Source organism: Orycteropus afer, unplaced genomic scaffold (assembly GCF_000298275.1).
Source record: "Orycteropus afer afer isolate SDZICR_OR568_19922 unplaced genomic scaffold, OryAfe1.0 scaffold00010, whole genome shotgun sequence".
Taxonomy (NCBI): domain Eukaryota; kingdom Metazoa; phylum Chordata; class Mammalia; order Tubulidentata; family Orycteropodidae; genus Orycteropus; species Orycteropus afer.
The window spans coordinates 21,963,542-21,983,120 of record NW_006921597.1 but is presented as its reverse complement, the minus strand read 5'-3'; the positions used below and the strand labels follow the sequence as shown (position 1 = coordinate 21,983,120).

The following is a 19,579-nucleotide window of genomic DNA, read 5'->3' as shown; positions in this document are numbered from 1 at the left end:
TTTGTTTTTTAAATTTTTATTGTGATTTAGGTGAAAGTTTACAGAGCAAATTCATTTTCCATACATCAGTTCACATACACTTTGTCTCATGACATTGACTGAAATTTCCCACAATGCAACTGCTCTCTTCCCACTTCCTCCCCATAGTTACCTCTTCCCTATGTCCTTCCCTCCCATGCACTCCTACCCCCTGAGCTATCTCCCTGTGTATACACAGCCCTTCTACTTTCCCATGATTGATCTCTGCAAGGAGTGTATCTACCTAATGTAAATGTTCTGCCTTTTGTTTGCCTGGAAGGCACAGGAGTGGGTTCAATTCCAGATCTGAAGGGCAGCTAGGGGCCATAGCTAGAGGTTCCACCAGGCTCTATCAGACCAGCAAACCTGGTCCTTTTTTTTGCTCTTATGATTTTGAGTTTTGTTCCACATTGTTCTCCCACTCCATTCAGGCTCTCCTATACAGATCACCTTCCAAGTGGTTGACAGCAGTAGCAGGCACCATCTAGTTCCTCTGGTCTCATAGTCATATAGGCAGAGGATTGTATGGTGTACTAGTCTCTTGGGCTAATTGCATGCATCCCTGGTTTTCTTCATTCTTCTTTGCTCTGAGCAAGGAGAGACACATCGTTGCATCTAGATGGCTGCTTGCAAGCTTCCAAGATCCCAGTCACTATTTGCCAAAGTAGGATGTGGAACAATGATTTTGTGTAATATGTTATTAAATGCATTTGTTTTATGTAACTTATTTCATGGGCTTTAGGTAGCTGCCAGATAGACAAGGGTGTCAAATTGCTTGGTAGTGTTGGATAGGTAGATATTAATTTATATGTATGCCAAAGGGGATGCATCTTCTGAGCTCCTATGACCCCATAAGAAGAAGAGAGAATCACCATCAGTAGCCCAAGGCCTATTCCTGGGAGGCCAGACATGCTGCCTCCCTCCAGCCCTTTCACCAACCCTGGCACCAACCGTTCCTCCCTCAGCACCCACGACCTCTGTTGGGTCAATAATTTGCTGCAGTAGCCACACAGAACTCACAGACTATGGGGTTTATTAGGGAAGTGATAGGCTACAATTCAAGTTCAGGAACACACTTAGTCTCTCTCCCAGCAGTGCATGTCTCTTGGTGTCTCTCTCTCACGTCTCTCTTGGCAATGCATGTCTCTCACATCCCTCAGCCAGCAGTGAGTGCTTCCTTCTGCCTCTAGGAGGGCTCCTTTTGAGCCTGGCAGAGTAGCTAAACTAACCAATCCCAACATCAGAATTCTAGACAACTGAGAGACCGCGAACTTCCCAAAAAATTACTTTGTGCTGCTCCCAACAGAAATACCCCAGGTGGAAAACTTTAATAGTCAGGAGCTACTCAGTTGCTCATGGCAAATTCCACCACAGAGTTTACAAAGATTTATGGCTAGAAAAGCCACACTATGTAATTTACTACACTGCAATACATCACTGAAACTGGTGAAATAGTTATTACACATGGAAGGAAAATAATTAGTTCCTTTACCAAAGAAGGGAGCTCTGGTGGCATAGTGCTGAAGGCATTTGACTGCTAATCAGAAGGCTGGTAGTTCAAACCCACCAGCCACTCCTCAGAAGGAAGATGGGGCTATCTATTTCCATAGTGATACTGCCTCAGAAACCCAAGGAGGAGTCACTATGAGTCAAACCCAACTGGACAGCAGTGAGGTTTTTTTTAAAAAAAAAACAAAGTAAGCATGGAAGAATCTTAAACTACTTTTTCTCATCACAAAGATCACTAAATAGGGCCATATATTCAAAAAGATTCAGAATTCAAACACTTTTTTTTAATTAGGTGATTAATATACCAAGTAGAGTCAGGTTTTAAAAAAAAAAAAAAACAGAATTCAGTGAGGATTTAGCTGCCAGAGGCACGCACAAATACTCTTGAGTTCAGCTTCAAATTTTAGAATCTACAGGGATGAAACTGATGTTAGCAGCACTCATGCCAAGCTCTTTCCTTAACTGGTACCTTTGGAAGCTCCTTTCATGCTCATTCTGAGTTCCTACGCTCTCAATTCCTGCCTCCCCTCACTGAGGATGAACTGCTGTATTCTACTGGATCCCAAAGGACAGTTTATGGGCAAACACAAGGTTTTATTTCCAAACACAAGCATGCCTCATTTTATCATGCTTTGCTTTCTTGTACTATGCAGATTTTTTTTTCCCCTACAAATTGCAGGTTTGTGGAAACCCTGCATCAAGCAAGTCTATCAGCACCATTTTTCCAACCGCGTGTACTCACTTCATGTCTGTGTGTCATATTTTGGTAATTCTCACAATATTTCACTTTTTCATAGTGCTATTGCACACTTAATAAAGTGCAGTATAGTGTAAACATAACTTTTATGTGCACTGGGAAACCAAAAATTTGTGTGACCCATTTTATTGCTACATTCACTTCATTGCAGTGGTCTGGAACTGAAATCGCAGTATCTTCAAGGTATGCCTGTACTCTAATTATAAATAATCTAAAGGTGAGCATTTCTTCTGTGACTGATTGTGACAACACTTACTTTCTTCAGTCAACAAATGCTTTCTTATATTTGAAGGTTAAATTTCCAGGGAACTTAATAATATTCTGCAAAATCCCTATTTTGGAGTATGGATAAGTGACAGAATTACTCTAGAGTCACTTTCTCTGCCAGACATCACACAGGCAGTTAAGAGAAAATTGCACTAACTGCATAATAACATTTTAGCAAAAAAAAGCCTTGCTAAAAATAAGCGTATTCTGTGTACTGGCTCCAAGAGGGTGAAGGTACCCTTGGTGCTGCTGGGAGAGAGAGGACGTAGCTCGAGAGCTTCCACTATATCAGGAGATGCTCACTCAAGCACCTCATTTGGTTCTGGACATCACAAACCAAAAAAACAGGACCTCTACTGCATAGTGTCCAATTTTGTCAAGTAAAATGTTTTCACAGTACCCTCTCTGGGATTCTAATTTATTCAACATCCCCTTTATAAATCAAAGGAGCTCTGGTGGTGCAGCACCTAAGGCATTTGACTACTAACCAGAAGGCTGGCAGTTCAAACCCACCAGCCACTCTGCAGAAGCAAGACTGGACTATCTACTTCTGTAAAGATTTACCTTCTTAGAAACCCAATGGGAGGTTTGAATGAGTCTGAATTGACTCGATGGCAGTGGGTTTGGTTTTGGTTTAAGAATCCAGGATCTCTGGTGGTGCTATCATTAAAGCACTAAGCTGCTAACCAGTAGGTTAGTGGTTGGAACCCACCAGCCTCCCTGCAGGAGAAAGATGAGGCAGGCTGCCTCCATAAATTACAGCCTTGGAAATCTTATGGGGCAGTTCTACTCTGTCCTATAGCATCACTATGAGTTGGAAACAACTCGAAAGCAGTTGGGTTTGGTTTAAGAACTTAAACTCTCTCTTGGGAGTCAGAGGACAAAAAAGTGTACAGAAAAGTTATTTTGCAATGTTTGGAACAGTTTCTACTTCTGCCACCATCATGGGGAGCAGAAGGGATTGAGATAAGTCAAAATTCAGAAGGTCTGGATGGTATAGGGTGGCTACAAATTGGAATCAATTCGATGGCAGAAGGTTTGGTTTGGTTTTTGGATAGCATGGAGCAGTTCTGCTCTCTCCCATAGGGTCACCATGAGTTGGAATCCACAGCAATGAGTTTGTTTGTGTGGGTGGTAATGATGAGGATTAGGTGAATCTACATGGACTAGGGAAGAGTTGGGGACTCAGGGTGACTGGGATTTGGGGAGTGGAGTATGACGTGGGGATGAGAGGAAGCCAAGAGAGTGGTGCTATAAGACGTCACATGGGGGTAAATAAAGTAATGCTGAGTAGCAGTGAAGCTGTAAAAACAGGTAGTGAACCAGAAACACTTCGTTTGTAGTTTTTTCCACCTGCTCTCTTCAGCCATTCACCAAGAGGCAAGTACTCCAGGGCTGGGTCAACTGCCTATCTGACAGCCCAGAATCAAAGGGATTTACAGAGCAAGTGAAAAGGCTGATCATGAATTCAGATGGAGACTTAGATGTATACAGCTAAGAACAATGGACCAGGGAAGGAGGCGACATCAGTCACCTCAAGTACAGGGAGCTTAAAGATTGAATGGCTCAGTATATGTGAGGGAATGAGAGAGGTAGCAAGTCAGGAGCAGAGAAATGAAGAACAGGCCTCCACCTTTCAATGTCTGTTAACTTTAGGTGTCTATTAAGCAGTTTGGCTCTCTATAGCCTCTGCTCCCTCAACTTAACATACTTAAGAGAATAGGTCCTCATATGATGCTCCAGCCCACAAACCAAAAAGACTGTTCTAAGTGTCCCCACTGCCAAATGCAAATAGGACAGCCATATTCCATATTTCATCACTGCTCAAAATAACTGTCATTTGGGACATAATTTAGGTCTGAACACTGCACACTTTTCACCTCACCTCTCCCCCCCCACCACTGCCCCTTCCCCCGTTTTCTTTCTCAAACCTCCTTTCTCTCTAATAACCACTCACATCTCTGTCCTCTTCCTGGTCTCGTTATCTCTCACTCACCTGCGTGCACTTTTGCACTGGCCTTTTCATATGCAATGACTGACTTTCTTTTTGCAATCACGCTGAAGACTGACTCCAAGGTCAAACTGCTTTCTTCCAGCTCCCCAGAACCAGAAACTTAATACAGTTCATCTTTATGCCTCCAGCACCCAACATACAGGTCTACTGAAGAGGGAGAAATACTTTGAGCCATACACATACACACACACTCACAAATCCATTTTGTGATGTTAGTGACACATCTGGCACATTAGCAAAATTAGCAATGCATCTAGAAAAGCATTATTCACCTAACATTCCCAAACATTTGCCATGTCCATTCACTTGTAACTCAACTGGCTCCCAATCCACTGCTCTATTTTATAAGGGCATGTCTGCGGCAAACTCCATGATGTGTAGATGAAAGGCAACACAGGGTCCCAGACTAAGCCTTATTCATCTTCGAGTCCTTAGACTGTACTACAAAGCCTGATTTAACAGGCATTTAATGTCACTTAGTTTTCATCAAGTCTGCTCCATCTCATGGCAAGCTTATATATAACTGAAAGAAACACTGCCCAATCCCATGCCAAGACATTTAATAGGCAACATTTAATAGATGATTTAATTAATTAATCAACTTATAAACACAAGTCCAATGATAGATAAACCAAGGAAAAAGCAGAGGAGCTGTGGCATTACCAAGAAGCAGATAACACACCAAACTAGATAATCAGCCTCTAAAATTGGTTTTATTATTTTAGATGTTTCTATTTTAAATACAGTGAATTTCAGTGCTTTCATTTTACATTTGCAGAACATGCCTTGTTTTTCCCAAGCATTTTTCCCAGTTATTTCCCCCATATAATTCAGCAGGTATGAGAAATGTCTCTGAATTTGGAATTAGGAAATTGGGCTCAAGTCTTCAACACTTGCTGTGCTACCTTAAAAAAAAAAGCCCATTAGCCAGTGCACATCTCAATTTCCTTGTCTGTACAGCAGGGATAAGAACATGTTATTCCTGCCTCATAAACTTATGAGGATCAAGGAGGCAGAAGGAAGAGGAAGGAAATGAATCTTACTGAGCACCTACTATGCATCAGGCATTTTACATATATTATCTTATCTAACAGAATCCCTGAGTGGCACAAATGGTTAAGTGCTCTTCTACTCCCTGAAAGGCTGGCAATTAAAAACTCACCCAAAGCACCTCAGGAAACACCCTGGAGATCTGCTTCTAAGAGGTCATAGCCTTGAAAACCCTATGGAGCCGTTCTACTCTGTGCCATGATTGGAATCAATTCTATAGGAACTAACAAAAACATTTCATCAAATTCTCACCACAGTCCTGTAAAGTAGATTTTACTATGTCTTCATCTATCAGATGTGGAAACTCAGACTCAGCAAGGAAAGTAACTTTCCCAAGGTCACAGAGGTGTTAAGTGACAAAGCCGGGATTCAAGTATTTCTGACTGGTCCCAAAGCTCTTTCTTCATGAAACCATAATGCCTCCCAAGGGAGAGCTAAATATGTGTAAAAAAAAATCCAGTTATTATTTAACAAGCTTTTGTAGATGCACATCTCTGTTACTGCTGTAAGTATGACAGATACTATGTTCCTCCTTTCAAAGAGAAAGCAGAGACATCAAGAAGCAGGTATCTGTCGAAATCACACAGGGTTGGGGCCAGAACCCAGGCCTCCTGACTCCTAGCCTAACATCTTTTCATTAATCCATGCTGTCCTACTCTCCTAGGAAAAGTTTCCTGACATTAGTGGCATGGACAGGCATGATGCTTGCTTATTCAGGCCAGCTGTTAGATCTATTTTAAGGCAGGCACTTTGAAAATCATAGAACATGAGTATCAAGTGTACCATTAAATATTCCATATTAATTGACCCTTTAAAGAACTCCCATGTGAACAGCATACGCTGCTGGCTTCCTGTTAAGCAAGCAATTCAAAAGCTGACTACACTTCTTGCAACACGTATTTTGAAAGCACATTCTGCTAGCAGCACAAAATATAACTCTAAAATAACTTTCAACAGAAATCAGAAGTGGCTATTTCTTTGGCTGTTCATGGTTTGCCCATCAAATATCCAAGAACAAGGAAGGGCAGAATATAAGCTTGTAGTTAGTCTTAACACCATGCAGGGTCTATGTAAGCAGGAGGGGGAAAAAAGTGGGATATAATGATATTCTAAATAGCAGCTAATAATAGGTGTCTGTGAATTTACAGGAAAAATAGTTACAATACAGAAAAAACTAGTGACCCATTTCAAAACTGTCACTTATAGCAATGGTGTCCCTGCAAGCCAGGGAAATGTAGGCATTCTGACAGCTCCAGATTGGAACAGACCATGTGCCAACTGCCAGGGGACATAGTCTTTAAGGCCAGAAAGAATGAACTATATCCATTCTCTCTTTACCTCTCATTAATTTTCCTTAGCTTTTCTATTTGATATTATTTCCTTTTCCTATCCTACATCTGGCAAAGGTCTACTCATTTTACAGTGAACAGTGTGGAAGATGTGTATAAAATCACCTAGTTGGTAAATTCAATATCCCAAACTAAAATTATAATTCAACATCTGATTAGTATGAATTGATTATGGCTATTAACAATAGCCACAAAGTTGATCAGGGAACATTTCTCCAAGAGAGAGCACAACAAAGTAATATAGTGAAAAAGCAGTAATAAAGTGTGTTCATTGTAGTTCATGTTCTGATGTGCAACTAGCTTTCCTGATGGGAAGTAGGTGTGGTCATTTAAAGCATTTCTTAGTTTTAAACCCATTGCCCTCAAGTCAATTCCAACTCATAGCAACTCCTAGACAGAGCAGAACTGCCCCATAGGATTTCCAAGATTGTAATCTTTACAGAGGGAGCTCTGGTAGCATAATGCCTAAGGCACTTGACTGCTAACCAGAAGGCTGATGGTTCAAACCCACCAGCCACTCATTGGAAGGAAGGTTGGGCATTCCTACTTCCGTAGTGATGCTGCCTCGGAAACCCAAGGAGGGGTCGCTATGAGTCGGGGCCAACTCGATGGCAAATAACAACAACAAACAATAATCTTTACAGAAGCAGACTGCTACATACATCTTTCTCCCACAGAGTGGCTGGTGGCTTCAAACTGCCAAACTTTTGGTTAGCAGTCGAGCACTTAACCACCAGGAATCTTTTATCTGTTTTAATATCTCAATATTCTTGACTGTGTCTAAAACAACCAAACTATTCTTTAAAAATCATGATAACTATTAGTTTATTTTTTTATAATGTCAATACTTGAAAAGTACCTTGGCTTGGTTCAATCCAATATGAATCTCTTTTTCAAAATTAAACAAGGTAATTAAAGATTCATTAAACTAATAAATAAGCACCAGGTTCTAAAACTAATAGAATCTGCTTTGATTCCTACAAACAAGACAAAATAAAGTGCCAAAATGCTCATTAAAAAAAAAAAAAAAGTGGCTAAGTAGTAGGTTAAAGATAGGGAAACAACAACAATTTAGCAGAATTAGGAGTTTGTCCTCAAGCAAACCAACATTCTAAACTTGGCTCTACCAAAATTTACTTGTTAGTCAAGATACTAAACACCTTTTGGCCTCAGAGAGGCTCATGTTGATCATATAAGAATAAATAATGGTCTCTACCTCATAGTGTTGTGACAATGAGATGCATGGAAAGTGTTACAATACTACCTAAAGTAAGTTTCTACAGAAGCAGTAATATTAATCATAGTAAAATTAGTCAAGATTTATTTTGCACTTGTTATGTGCCAGTCACAGAGCTAATTAATTTATTTAGTCTTCATAACATTGGTGGCAGCTCTGGTGGCATAGTGCCTAAGGCATCTAGGCATCTGACTGCTAACCAGAAGGCTGGTGGTTCAAACCCACCAGCGACTTCTCAGAAGGAAGACTGGGCAATCTACTTCTGTAGAGATATTGCCTTGGAAACCCAAGGAGGGGTTGCTATGAGTCTAATCGACTTGGTGGCAGTGAGTTTTAATAGCCTTGGTCATCTGTTCCCATAAAAATCACAGCCTAGAAATACCTACAGAGCAGGTCCACTATGTCACTGTAAGTCAAAATCAACTCTACCACACACCATAACATAACAACCCTAGGACATAGGATCTTTTGTTATCCCTGTTTTAGAATAGACAGTCACTTTCTGAAGGTCTAGAAACTGTTAAGTGATGAAGCAATGCTACCTGCTATTCTTAGTAAAAGCACAGAATGAACGGGGTTTTTTGTTTGTTTGTTTGTTTCTTTTCTAAATGACATAGTGCTGGGTACATCTTGTTTTTAAAATTTCTATATATATTTTTGAAAAGACAGTAAACAGAAAATCATCATTTTCAATCAGTCATCAAGCATTTAATGAATGCCTATTATGTATGAGTCTCTTTGTCAATCTCTAAATATATATAAATGAAAAAGCCTATCCCAGATTCAAACAGACACAGCCTGGAAGAGAGACAAAATGCAAAATAGCACATGTATACCGTGGTGACATAGTGCTTAAAGCATTTGACTGCTAACCAAAAGGCTGGCAGTTCAAACTCACCAGCCACTGTTCAGAAGGAAGATTGGGCAATCTACTTCCATAGAGATATTACCTTGGAAACCCAAGGAGGGGTTACTATGAATCAAATCGACCTGATAGCAATGAATTTGTTTTATTTTTATTTATGTATATATGAATATGTGTGGTGAAAGCAGCCTGTGCCCAGCCACACCTGGGGGAGGAGTCAGGGAAGACATGACTACAAGGTGACTCTTGAACTAAATCTTTAAGCAAATAGTGAGAAAGGGCATTTATGCAGGGAAAAGGATATATGCAATAGCAGAGATATTTAATAGCATGGTACATTCAAGAAATCACAAGTCAGGAGCATGGAGTGGTGGGGAAAGATGAAGGAGGAACACATCATGGGCCTCAGTATATTTATTATGGAAACTGAATTTTATCCCATACTGTGCTGGGAATTACTAAACAGTTCAAAGGAGGCTGACTGACCCCCTGTCTCAGTAGCTCAGGTCAAGCTTATGACCTTTAGTCACTCTCCCTAACATTCAGTGTTCATCAGCAAGTTTTGTGGCTACTTCAAAAATATATCCTGAATCAGAAGAAAGATAACAGCATATGTGCATACAAATGGAAAAGATCCAGGAGAGAGGGAAGAAGTGATGATGCAGGAGACTGTGGAGAGAAGAGCTAAAGGAGGAAATAGACCTTGTGGGGAGTGTTGATAATTCATCCACACAGAAAAAAAGACATCATCTATGGCACAGATACAGAAGGTGGGAGCTTGAGGAAGCTTTCCTCTGATTTTCTCAGTGGAACAGAAAGCAAAGTCACTAGCTGACAACAATGGAAGAGGTGATGAGGGAAATTTGAAGAAAGCAGAAAAGATGTCATGTCGTCATCTGGAAGACTCAAAGTGAATGAATGGCCAAGGGAAATTCTCAAACTTTTTGGTCTCAGGATGCCTTTAACAGTCTTAAAATACTATTGAGAACCCCTAATAGCTTTTGTTTATGGGGTTATATCTATCAGTATATCCCAAATCAGAGTTAAAACTGAGAAAGCTTTAAAATGTAAGAATGCACAACCACACATTCCAATGGCATCACAGCAAAAACATCACCAACATCACGAATCCTTTGGAAAAGTCCACCATACACCTGTGGGAAAATATGTCAGAAAAATGTAAATAACATCTTATTATTATGACAAAAAGGGGCTCCGGTGGTGTAGTGGTTAAGGCATTTGCCTGCTAATGAAAAGGTCAGCAGTTTGAACCCACTAGCCACTCTGTGGAAGAAAGATGAGGTGGAAGAAAGAATAGGCAGTCTCCTTCCATAAAGATTTACTGCCTTGGAAACCTTATGAGGGTAGCTCATAAGTCAGAATTGACTTCATGGCAAGTGATTTTTAATTATTATTATAAAAAAGAATTTTGACCTTATGGGCTCTCTGAAAGCACCTGATAGACCCCTAAGTGGCCCCAGATCATACAAGAGAATAATCTAACATGCCAAAGAAGTTACTGACTTCCGGTTAGAAAGACTAAAATATGACATTATTCTGAGCTGACTGACTAAAGATGTAACTGGGCACACCATTCTTTTTAGACAGTGAAAGTTTTTTTGTTTGTTTGTTTGTTTGTTTAATTCCCTTCCGTGAAACCCAATAAACTGCACACAGCACCATTGTGTTTATAAGAGAGTACAGACATGTATTTGGAATAGATACATAAATGTTAACACTAACATAATCACAGTTTTAAAAAAACGTAGGGTTAAAACAGCAGAAATAAGTTTTCTTTGCTTAACTTAAAAAAAAAAAAAATTAATAGAGTAGCCACAGCATCAAAAAACCCAAATGGATGTTAAGAAAAAATTCCTGGGAATAATAGTTGTGCATTCTTTTAGAAATCCATCACCAGTGCTCAAGAGGCAAGTGTGTAAAGAAAAAATAACATGGAAATCAATTACTCTGGTTTGAAACAGGATCATTAGAGTTATATTCTGAATGAAAAGATGTTTTAGAAGCACATTAACTTTTTTTCACTTATATTTTCTTATGTACACATATATATTTTTTACACACACACACACACACACATATATACAAAAACTGACATTTTATAAAATCTCTGTCTAAATTTAAAAGAGCTATTTTAATAAGTATAAATTCAAATTCTACATGATAAAATATCCCCTCTCTGGATCTCCCTTCCTCTATTAGCCAATGTCCCATTTTTCTACTTTCCTCACAGCAAAGTTACCCCACAGAGAGATACCACTACTTGGTGTCTCACTCCTTCCCTCCTATTCCCTCTTTTTTTTTTTTTTCCTATTCCCTCTTGAACCCTCTCCTGTTGTGTGTTTGTCCACCACATCACCAAACTCTTTTTGTCAGGGTCATCGAGGAACTTTATCTTGCCTAATACAATATTTAAGGAGCTCTGGTGGCATAGTGCCACTGTTGACTGTTAACCAGAAGGTTGGCAGTTCAAACCCACCAGCCACTCCACGGAAGGAAGATGGGGCAATCTACTTCTGTTAAGATTTACTGCCTCAGAAACTCAATGGGGGTTGCTATGAGTCAGAATCAACTCCATGGCATTAAGTTTGGTTTGAGTTTTAATATGATATTTAATTCTCAGTCTTTATTCCATTTTACCAGCAGCATTTGACATACCTGACAGCTCCTTCTCCCAGAAACACTTTATTTCCTTGGTTTCTGGGAACCAGACTCTGTGCTTCTCCCCCCTACCTCGCTGGAGATCCCTGTCATTTTTTTCACAGATTTTTCTCATTTCTCTACCCTGGAAACATGGGCAGATCCCAGGGCTCACGCTTTAGGCTTCTCTTTCTACATTAACTTCCTAGGTTATCCAGTCTCATGATTTTAAATACCATCTATACCCTGATGACTCGATAAGTGACATCTACATCTCTAACTTCTCCAACTGTTTGCTCAGCATTTCCATCTAGATGTCTACTGAGCGTCCCAAATATAACTAGTGCTGGATCTTCTTCTTCCTCCCCATACAACACACTCCCAAAACTATTCTTCCTTCAGTCTTCTCCAGTTCAGTCGATAGCAATTCCATCATTCCAATTTCTCAGGCCAAAAAATCAGGAGTAATTCTTGTCTCCTATCTTCTCTTCATATCCCTCATCTCATTCTCTCAATAAATGCCTGCCAGGACGACATGAAGGCAAAGGATTTGGTTTGGGGGTATGCCTTCAACATATATCCAGAATTTGACTATTTCTCATCATCTGCCCAGCTATCAATGGTTACAGTCACCATCATCTCTTGCCTGAATGACTGCATTATTAGCCTGACTGCTTCTACCCTTGCTGTTTTACCATCTATTCTCAACACAGCAGCCAGAGGGACACTACTGAAAAGGTAAATCAAGTCATGTCACTCCATTACTGGAACCCTCCAACGGCTTACCATTTCATTCAGAGGGAAAGCCGACATCCTTACAATGGCCCATACAGTCCGAAAAATCAGGCTCCCATTTTCTCTCTGACCTCATCCTTCCCTTCCTTCCTGCATTCATTCTCCTTCAGCCATGCTGGCCTTCTTGCCATTCCTCTAGCATGCTCAGCATTTGGTAGTCTTTCTGCCTAGGATACTGTTCTCCCAAACATCCATATTCCCTTGTTCCCTCATCCTCTTCTGCCACCTGCTCAACTGTCCTATCTTCAAAGATGCCTTCTATTCTACAGAACAGAGTCACCATTTCTCTTTAGGTCCTTACCTAGATGCAAACCTCTTCATGACCCATAATATTACATAATCATCTTATTTGTTTATAATCAATCTCTACCACCAGAATTAAACACCATGAAGGCAGAGGCTTTGGTGAGTTTGTTTACTGCTCCATGCAGTATTTAAAACAGTGCTTAACAAAACAAAAAAACCAAACTCACTGCTGTCAAGTCAGATCTGATTCATAGCAACCCCTCCTTGGGTTTCCAAGGCAGTATCACTACAGAAATAGATTGCCCAACCTTCCTTCTGAGAAGTGGCTGGTGAGTTTGAACCACCAGCTTTCTGGTTAGCAAAAACAGTGCCTAGCACATAAGAAAAAAAAAAAAAAAAAAACACTGCCATGGAGCCAATTCCAACTCACAGCAACCCCCACTGGGTTTCCAAGGCTATAAATCTTTACGGAAGTAGATTGCTTCATCTTCCTTCCATAGAACAGCTGGTGGATTTGAACAGCCAACCTTCCACTTAGCAGTAAAATGCCTTACACACTGTGCCACCAGAGCTCCTTTAGCACATAGTAGTAACAAATAAATGTTTGTTCAAAGGATCCTGGAAGCCTGAATAAATTCATTTTTAAGACTATTCAATACTGTTTATCGTGATTAGGAACAAACGTATGGTTGGTTTTAGGAAAATCAGTGTGTTCATGGAGAACTTCTTAACCAGTAAAAATGACATCAAGCCCATAACCAGCCCACACCATTCCATAATGCACCACCACCACCCATATTACAAATATAGATAGACTCTTCCAGAATCATTTGATTGTTTTATGTCTTGGCTAGAATACTATTTTGTATGGAAAATGTTTGTCCAATATAGACTTTTTATTCACTGCCATCAAGTAGATTCCAACTCATAGCAACCTATAGGACAGCGCAGAACTGCCCCATAGGGTTTCTGAAGCTATAATCTTTACAGAAGCAGACCACCTCATCTTTCTCTCATGGAGCAGCTCATGGATTTGCTGCACCACTAGGGTTTCTTGTCTAATGCAGACAGACACCAAAATCTTTTGATTTTTAATGAGTTTTCTTTACTTTTGTTCTTTATAATCAGAGTAATGTGTTGAATGTATAAATAAACGTGATTAATGTTTAATTATTTAATTATTATAAATAGAAGTAAATAAATATAAATCAGTGTTTAAGGAAAAAAAAAAAACTCTCCTTCATTGGACAATATGTACTCATTTTTGAACTGAAAAAAACAGTCCTGTACCAAGATGTCAAGACCAAAGAGAGGCTGATGCCCACAGACTGGAAAAACAGTCAGTATGAAAACTGGGATCCTGTTTATACTTCTGTGTTGAAGCGTAACCAACTAACTTAATACCCCAAGACTTCAAACCTATAATTAAACAATCACTACTTCCATAGTGATACCGCCTTGGAAACCCAAGGAGGGGTTGCTATGAGTCGGATCCAACTCGAGGGCAGTAAGTTCAGTTTGTTTTATGTGGAGAATTTTTTTTTTTTTTTTTAAAGCACACAAGGCAAGAAGTTAACAAATAAAAAGAGAATAAAAGAAATCCCACTCCTTGAAGTTGAACCCCTTGCTGTTGAGTTGATGCCAACTCAGAGTGACCCTATAAGACAGAGTAGAACTGCCCCATAGGGTTTCCAAAGCTATAAATCTTTACTGAAGCAGACTGCCTCTTCTTTCTCCTGCAGAGAAGATGGCTGGTTCTAATCAGCAACCTTTCGGTTAACAGCTGAGCAGTTCTACCAAGGCTCCTTCCCTTGAAGATAAATGCTCTTACTAAGAGAAGTTAGTCTAGTCATTTTGTAGGCTCTTTTATGGAAAAACAAAATAAATAAAACAAATAATAAGCAAAACATCAATAAACTAATATTTCCTTCATCAACATCTGCTCATAAAGGTCTCAAAATGCTACAAAACTCTAAACTAAGAGCTTCCCATTCGTTCCTGACCTAGGGAACCATGTGTTGTAAGGGAATATTCTATTTCAAGTTAATATCTTCAGTAGAACCTAAGTCAGGTGGAGAGACTAGCTTCAGGGCAAAGAGCCACCAGTACAAGTAGTAACAACTCCAACTTCAGAAGAGCAAACTCTACTGGGACCTATCGGAGACTCTCACTAGGTTACTAAGAATTCCACTATGTGCTGTGAGTGGAGCTGATGGGGTAGGAGCAACTAGAAGCAACTACAACCTTTCCCTAGAAATATTTATTTGTAATTAGAGGGAGAAATAAAAATGTCAGCCCTGAGGAACTTATAGACCTTTGCCAAATGTTTTAAAATTTGATTGTAACCTATTACTTTTAATATGATAATATCATTTTAAAAAAAAAGGTAAGTAATTTTACCATAACAAACAGTAATTAAGTACATATTCTGTGCTGGGCACTGTAGGCATGTTATATATATCAACTTATTTCATGAAACAATTTAACAAGTCTCATTTAATGACAACCTATAAAAGAAAAACATCTGTCCAGCACTCATCTGTTCAGCAACCTTACCTCTTTGTAATGTGGCTAAGAACCAATCAAAAGCAGACATCTCTATACTCAGGTAGCACCCTTCCAAATTCCACTTTTAGTAGGAGCCCTCCTCACTCACAGGACATTTACAATGGAAACTATACTGAGCTTCGAATCAGAAAGCTCAAGGTTAAGCAGAGTTAAGAACTCAACAGCCTAAGGGAGGCCATTTGGCTGTTCTATTTACCTCATTATAATCTGGTGGTTTATCTGATAACACAGCCTGTAATTCCTTGATAGCAAAGTTTTTGTCTTCATTGTAGTGCCCCTAGTATGGGACAGAGCTCTCATAACATTGTTCATGCTCAATTTTCATTAATGATGCTTCTAATGATGATCCTTAATCATCAAAAAAAATTAAACTGCATCTACTATAGTCTGAGAGGAGAAGAAAGAGCAAAACACACTTGAAAAGATTTTCATCCACTGTTAACATTCAAATAAAAATTTGAGGGCTAAAAAGGGAAAGCCTGAGCTGTCTAGAAAACTTGAGTATTGAGAACAGCTTATTCCCTAAGGGTCCCAGGAAGCTAAAGTTTCAGGAGACAATACTGTACTCCTCACTGGTGGGCCAAGGCATCCTGGCCCCACTGCCTCCCGAGGCAGTAAGCAAGGTGGCATATGGGGACCTGTGGGACTGGATAACTAACTGCAGCTCCCTATAAAACTTTTCAGGACAGCAGCTCCTGGGGTAATGAAAATGTTTGTTAAACCCGACAGGATGTCCAGAGCTGGGACAACTCTGAAGGGATCCACAGAGTTAGTGATGAGTAACCAGGTTTATGAAATAAATTTACCTCACTTTTAAATACATATGGCTCTCACTACCTACAAGCCTGCTCTTTCTTGGGGACTGCCAACCATGAGGTTGAAGGCAAAGGGTCAAAAGATGGCCTCAGAATGTGAAGTGCAAGTGGACCCAAATGAAACACTTTTTGAAACATTTGAGAAATCAGAGATGAGTATGTGTGCTCTAGCTCTAAATACATAATTATTCAATCATATAAAGTTACTTCATTTTCAAAAGACACTGTTCTGGTTGCTAAGTAGCTGCAGCTCTGTATCACACAGGTTTAGTCCTAAAATGTGTCATGGAGAGTAGGCTTTCTTTCATTTTTTAAGTTCAAAGTGTTTGTGGCTTTTTGTGGTGTTGTTCACACTACCAGAGAGAAAACAGAATCGTGTTTAACATCTTCCTGCCCAAAACTTTCCAACAGCCATCAACAAACTATTCCACCAAATTGTGACTTTTGAGCTGACTCTAGGGTACACACGTAACCATCCCCCCCCAGCCCCGAGTAACCAGCTTTTAAACTCTCAAAGTGGCAGCTCCATGCAAGGCAACAGCCACAGGGCCAAGCGTGCACCACACCACCCGAGCACTGAAGGAAGGAAAGCGGAATCGGAATCAAGCTAAACTTCTCGTTTCCTGTTGGGGCTGAAAAAGGCTGGGCTTGCTCCTTCTTCTCACATGGTTTAAAAGCTGTAAACACAACCATTCCGTCTGCCAGCTGGCCACAAGCTCAGGGGGCCTTCGAGGGCAGCCGCTGTATTCTTCCTTTTCCTCCCTTTTGACCAGTGTCATTCCTGTACAGATAACGGTACCAGAACGCCCTCCACTTCCTAGAATCCTCATTTATGTCATAGTTCCTCTTTCAAGAAAACATGGGGACAAAACGTAAAGCAAAAGAATCAAAGGCAAATTTATCCCATCATCTCGTTTCACCCCTCCCTGTCGTTATTATAAAAGAACTGAATCAAATTCCCTTTGTTGCTGTCCAAACACCCCCCACCTCCCACACACACCCTCCAAAAAAAAGTAGGTGAAAGGCACCCTAAGACAACTTAATTTTCCTCGCCTCGCAGAAAGCCTTTAAGAAAGCCTCATACCATCTCCGGACGAAGGGCTTTAATATTCAGATAAAAGCTAAATAATTAAAAGCCGAAGTGGATCCCAAAGCTGTGGGCTGGGAAGCAGAGAAACCGGAGCGCACCTAGATGTTTGCATTTACACAAAGAAATTAGGCGGATGATTAATGGGAGATGCCGCGTGGAGGCGGAGGCGCTGTGGGGACTGGGGGCGCCCGCGCCGGTCTACTTACCTGGGACATCTGCGGCCTCAGGTTGATCTCCTTCAGGTTGATGGAGTGCGCCCGGAGGTTGTTGAGCAGCTGGCAGAGCAGGACTCCATCGCGGAGGGTCTGAGCCAGGTCGAACACCTGCGCCGAATCCCAAGTGACCCGGTGGTTGGCGGGCAGCACCTTACAGTAGATGAGCCACTGCGCGCACTGCTTCCACGGCTCCATGCCCGACGGCTCCCGGAGGACGCGGCCGGGCCGGGGCAGGCGGCTAGGATGCTGCCGCTACCGCTACCGCCACGCCGCCGCGGTTCCTCCGCACCCGGCCGACGCCAGCCACGGCTGGCCCCTTCCCGACGACGGTTCGAGGGGGCAGGCGCCGCGCCGGGCTTGGCTCCGCTCCCGGCTCGAGTCCGCCGCAGCCCGGCCGCCGCAGCCCGGTGTCGCGCACTCCCTCCCTCTGTGCGCCCCGGCAGGTTCCGCAGCCGCGGCGGCCGCCCACAGGCTTCCGAATCGCAAGCCGGCGCCGGGCGACTGAGCATGCCCAGCGCGCCGGACCGCGCTCCCTGCCGTCTGCGATGTCCCAGGAGGCGAGGGTGGAAGCGCGCAAGTGGACACCGGTATGGGGTCCAAGCGGAGGCCGGGGGGGGGGGCGCCGCGTAGGGGGAGGGAGCGGCAGAGGAGATCCCAGCACCCCACCCACCAGGAACTCCAGGTTTGCATAGCGCAGACAAACCCAGGCACCCAAGGATTTCTCTTTGCAGCGGCTTCCCAGGTTTTGGGAGAATGTGGCCAAATACTGTAATACGTTGAGGTTCTCGGTAGAACCCCCCTATTCAGGGAGTGCAATGAAAAGGGTCTCAAATGACTTAATTAGTGTACCCGGACTCCCCAGAGAAATGAAGAAAGGACACAGAGCATCTGGAGTCCACAGCGCTGAAAGTTTTTAGATCAACGCCCTCTCATCTCTTCCCGTTCTATCCTCAAAATTATCTTTCTGTAATTAATTCCTCCGTCTGTTCCTACGAGTTAATTAATCATAAAGATGTTTTTGCACCTTGAAGGTGTGTTGGGAGACTCCTGCAGGACCCCTCACTCCCAACCCATTTCCATTCGACATACATATTTTTCACTTAAAAAGAGTTTTCTTCTTCATTCTCTGGCTTGGAGCTGCTCTCCATGGTTGGTGTTCTGACCCTTTTGCTGTCCCCCAAAGAAACCTTCTGGAGGGAAATAGGCCTCTGAAACGACCAGAGCCCTGGTGGCCAGACTGCGCATGCGCCAGTGAGGAACCAGGTGTGGGAGCAACGCGCATCAGCCTGGGGCTTCCCTTCTTGGGCGAAGTTTTGGGAAACCCTGGAGAAATTTAGGGCATCTTCCCCAGACTCCTTGTGTTACCTGAGGCAGCGCATTGCGTTCCTTAAATAAATCTTTTAGGGACCCTTCAACCCTGCCCCCTTCACTCCCTTCAAAACCAAAATGATGTTTAAATCAGGGCTTCAAACAAGTTCATTCTGTTTGGATCCTCTGCTGAGGATTTGGATTTCCACCCCAGATAGACTGAATCAGAATTTACATTTTAACAAGATTTCTAGGTGATTCTTATGTATATATCCTATGGGGATCTTGTTAAAATGTAGGTTCTGATTCAGTCTATCTGGGGTGGAAATGAAATTCTCAGCAGGGGACCGAACCAGAATGAACTGGCTTGAAGCCCTGGTTTCAATTACTTATGGTAAGATATTACCATAATGAACTCTTCCTATTCTGTGCAAATGTGGTCTTTGATCACCCTTTGAGATATAGTCTTTTAAAATTTGAAAAAAGCATGAAATTAGTTGGGTGTGATTTATAATAATTTTTTGTTACATTTCTGTCACTCAAAATTTTTCAATTATGAACCATTATGATTTTATAAGCAGTTTGAAATGTTTTTAAGAGACTATGTGATCTGTTAAGGACAGAGACTACGTCTTTTTTCAATAGCCTTTAACAAGCCAGCACATTGTGTACACTTAGTGTAAACAATAAATCAGCATGAGGATTTCCTTTCCTTATACACATCCTTCCCCAGCAATTTCCTCTTCTGTTCAATGCAGATTGCATCAATGGTACAATGTTTTCTAGGCCATAATTTTGGCCAAAAAAAAAAACAAACA

At 41.4% G+C, this 19,579-nt stretch overlaps 1 protein-coding gene across 1 annotated transcript in view; it reads right to left on the bottom strand.

Annotated features, from left to right (window-relative positions):
• VAV3 (vav guanine nucleotide exchange factor 3) overlaps positions 1–17,648 on the bottom strand; it is a 539,901-nt gene extending 522,253 nt beyond the window's left edge. Inside the window, exon 1 of the mRNA XM_042782103.1 lies at positions 17,445–17,648. Coding sequence (XP_042638037.1) covers positions 17,445–17,648 — 204 coding nt within the window. The remainder of the gene's footprint in view (positions 1–17,444) is intronic.
• Between the last annotated feature and the right edge of the window lie 1,931 nt (positions 17,649–19,579).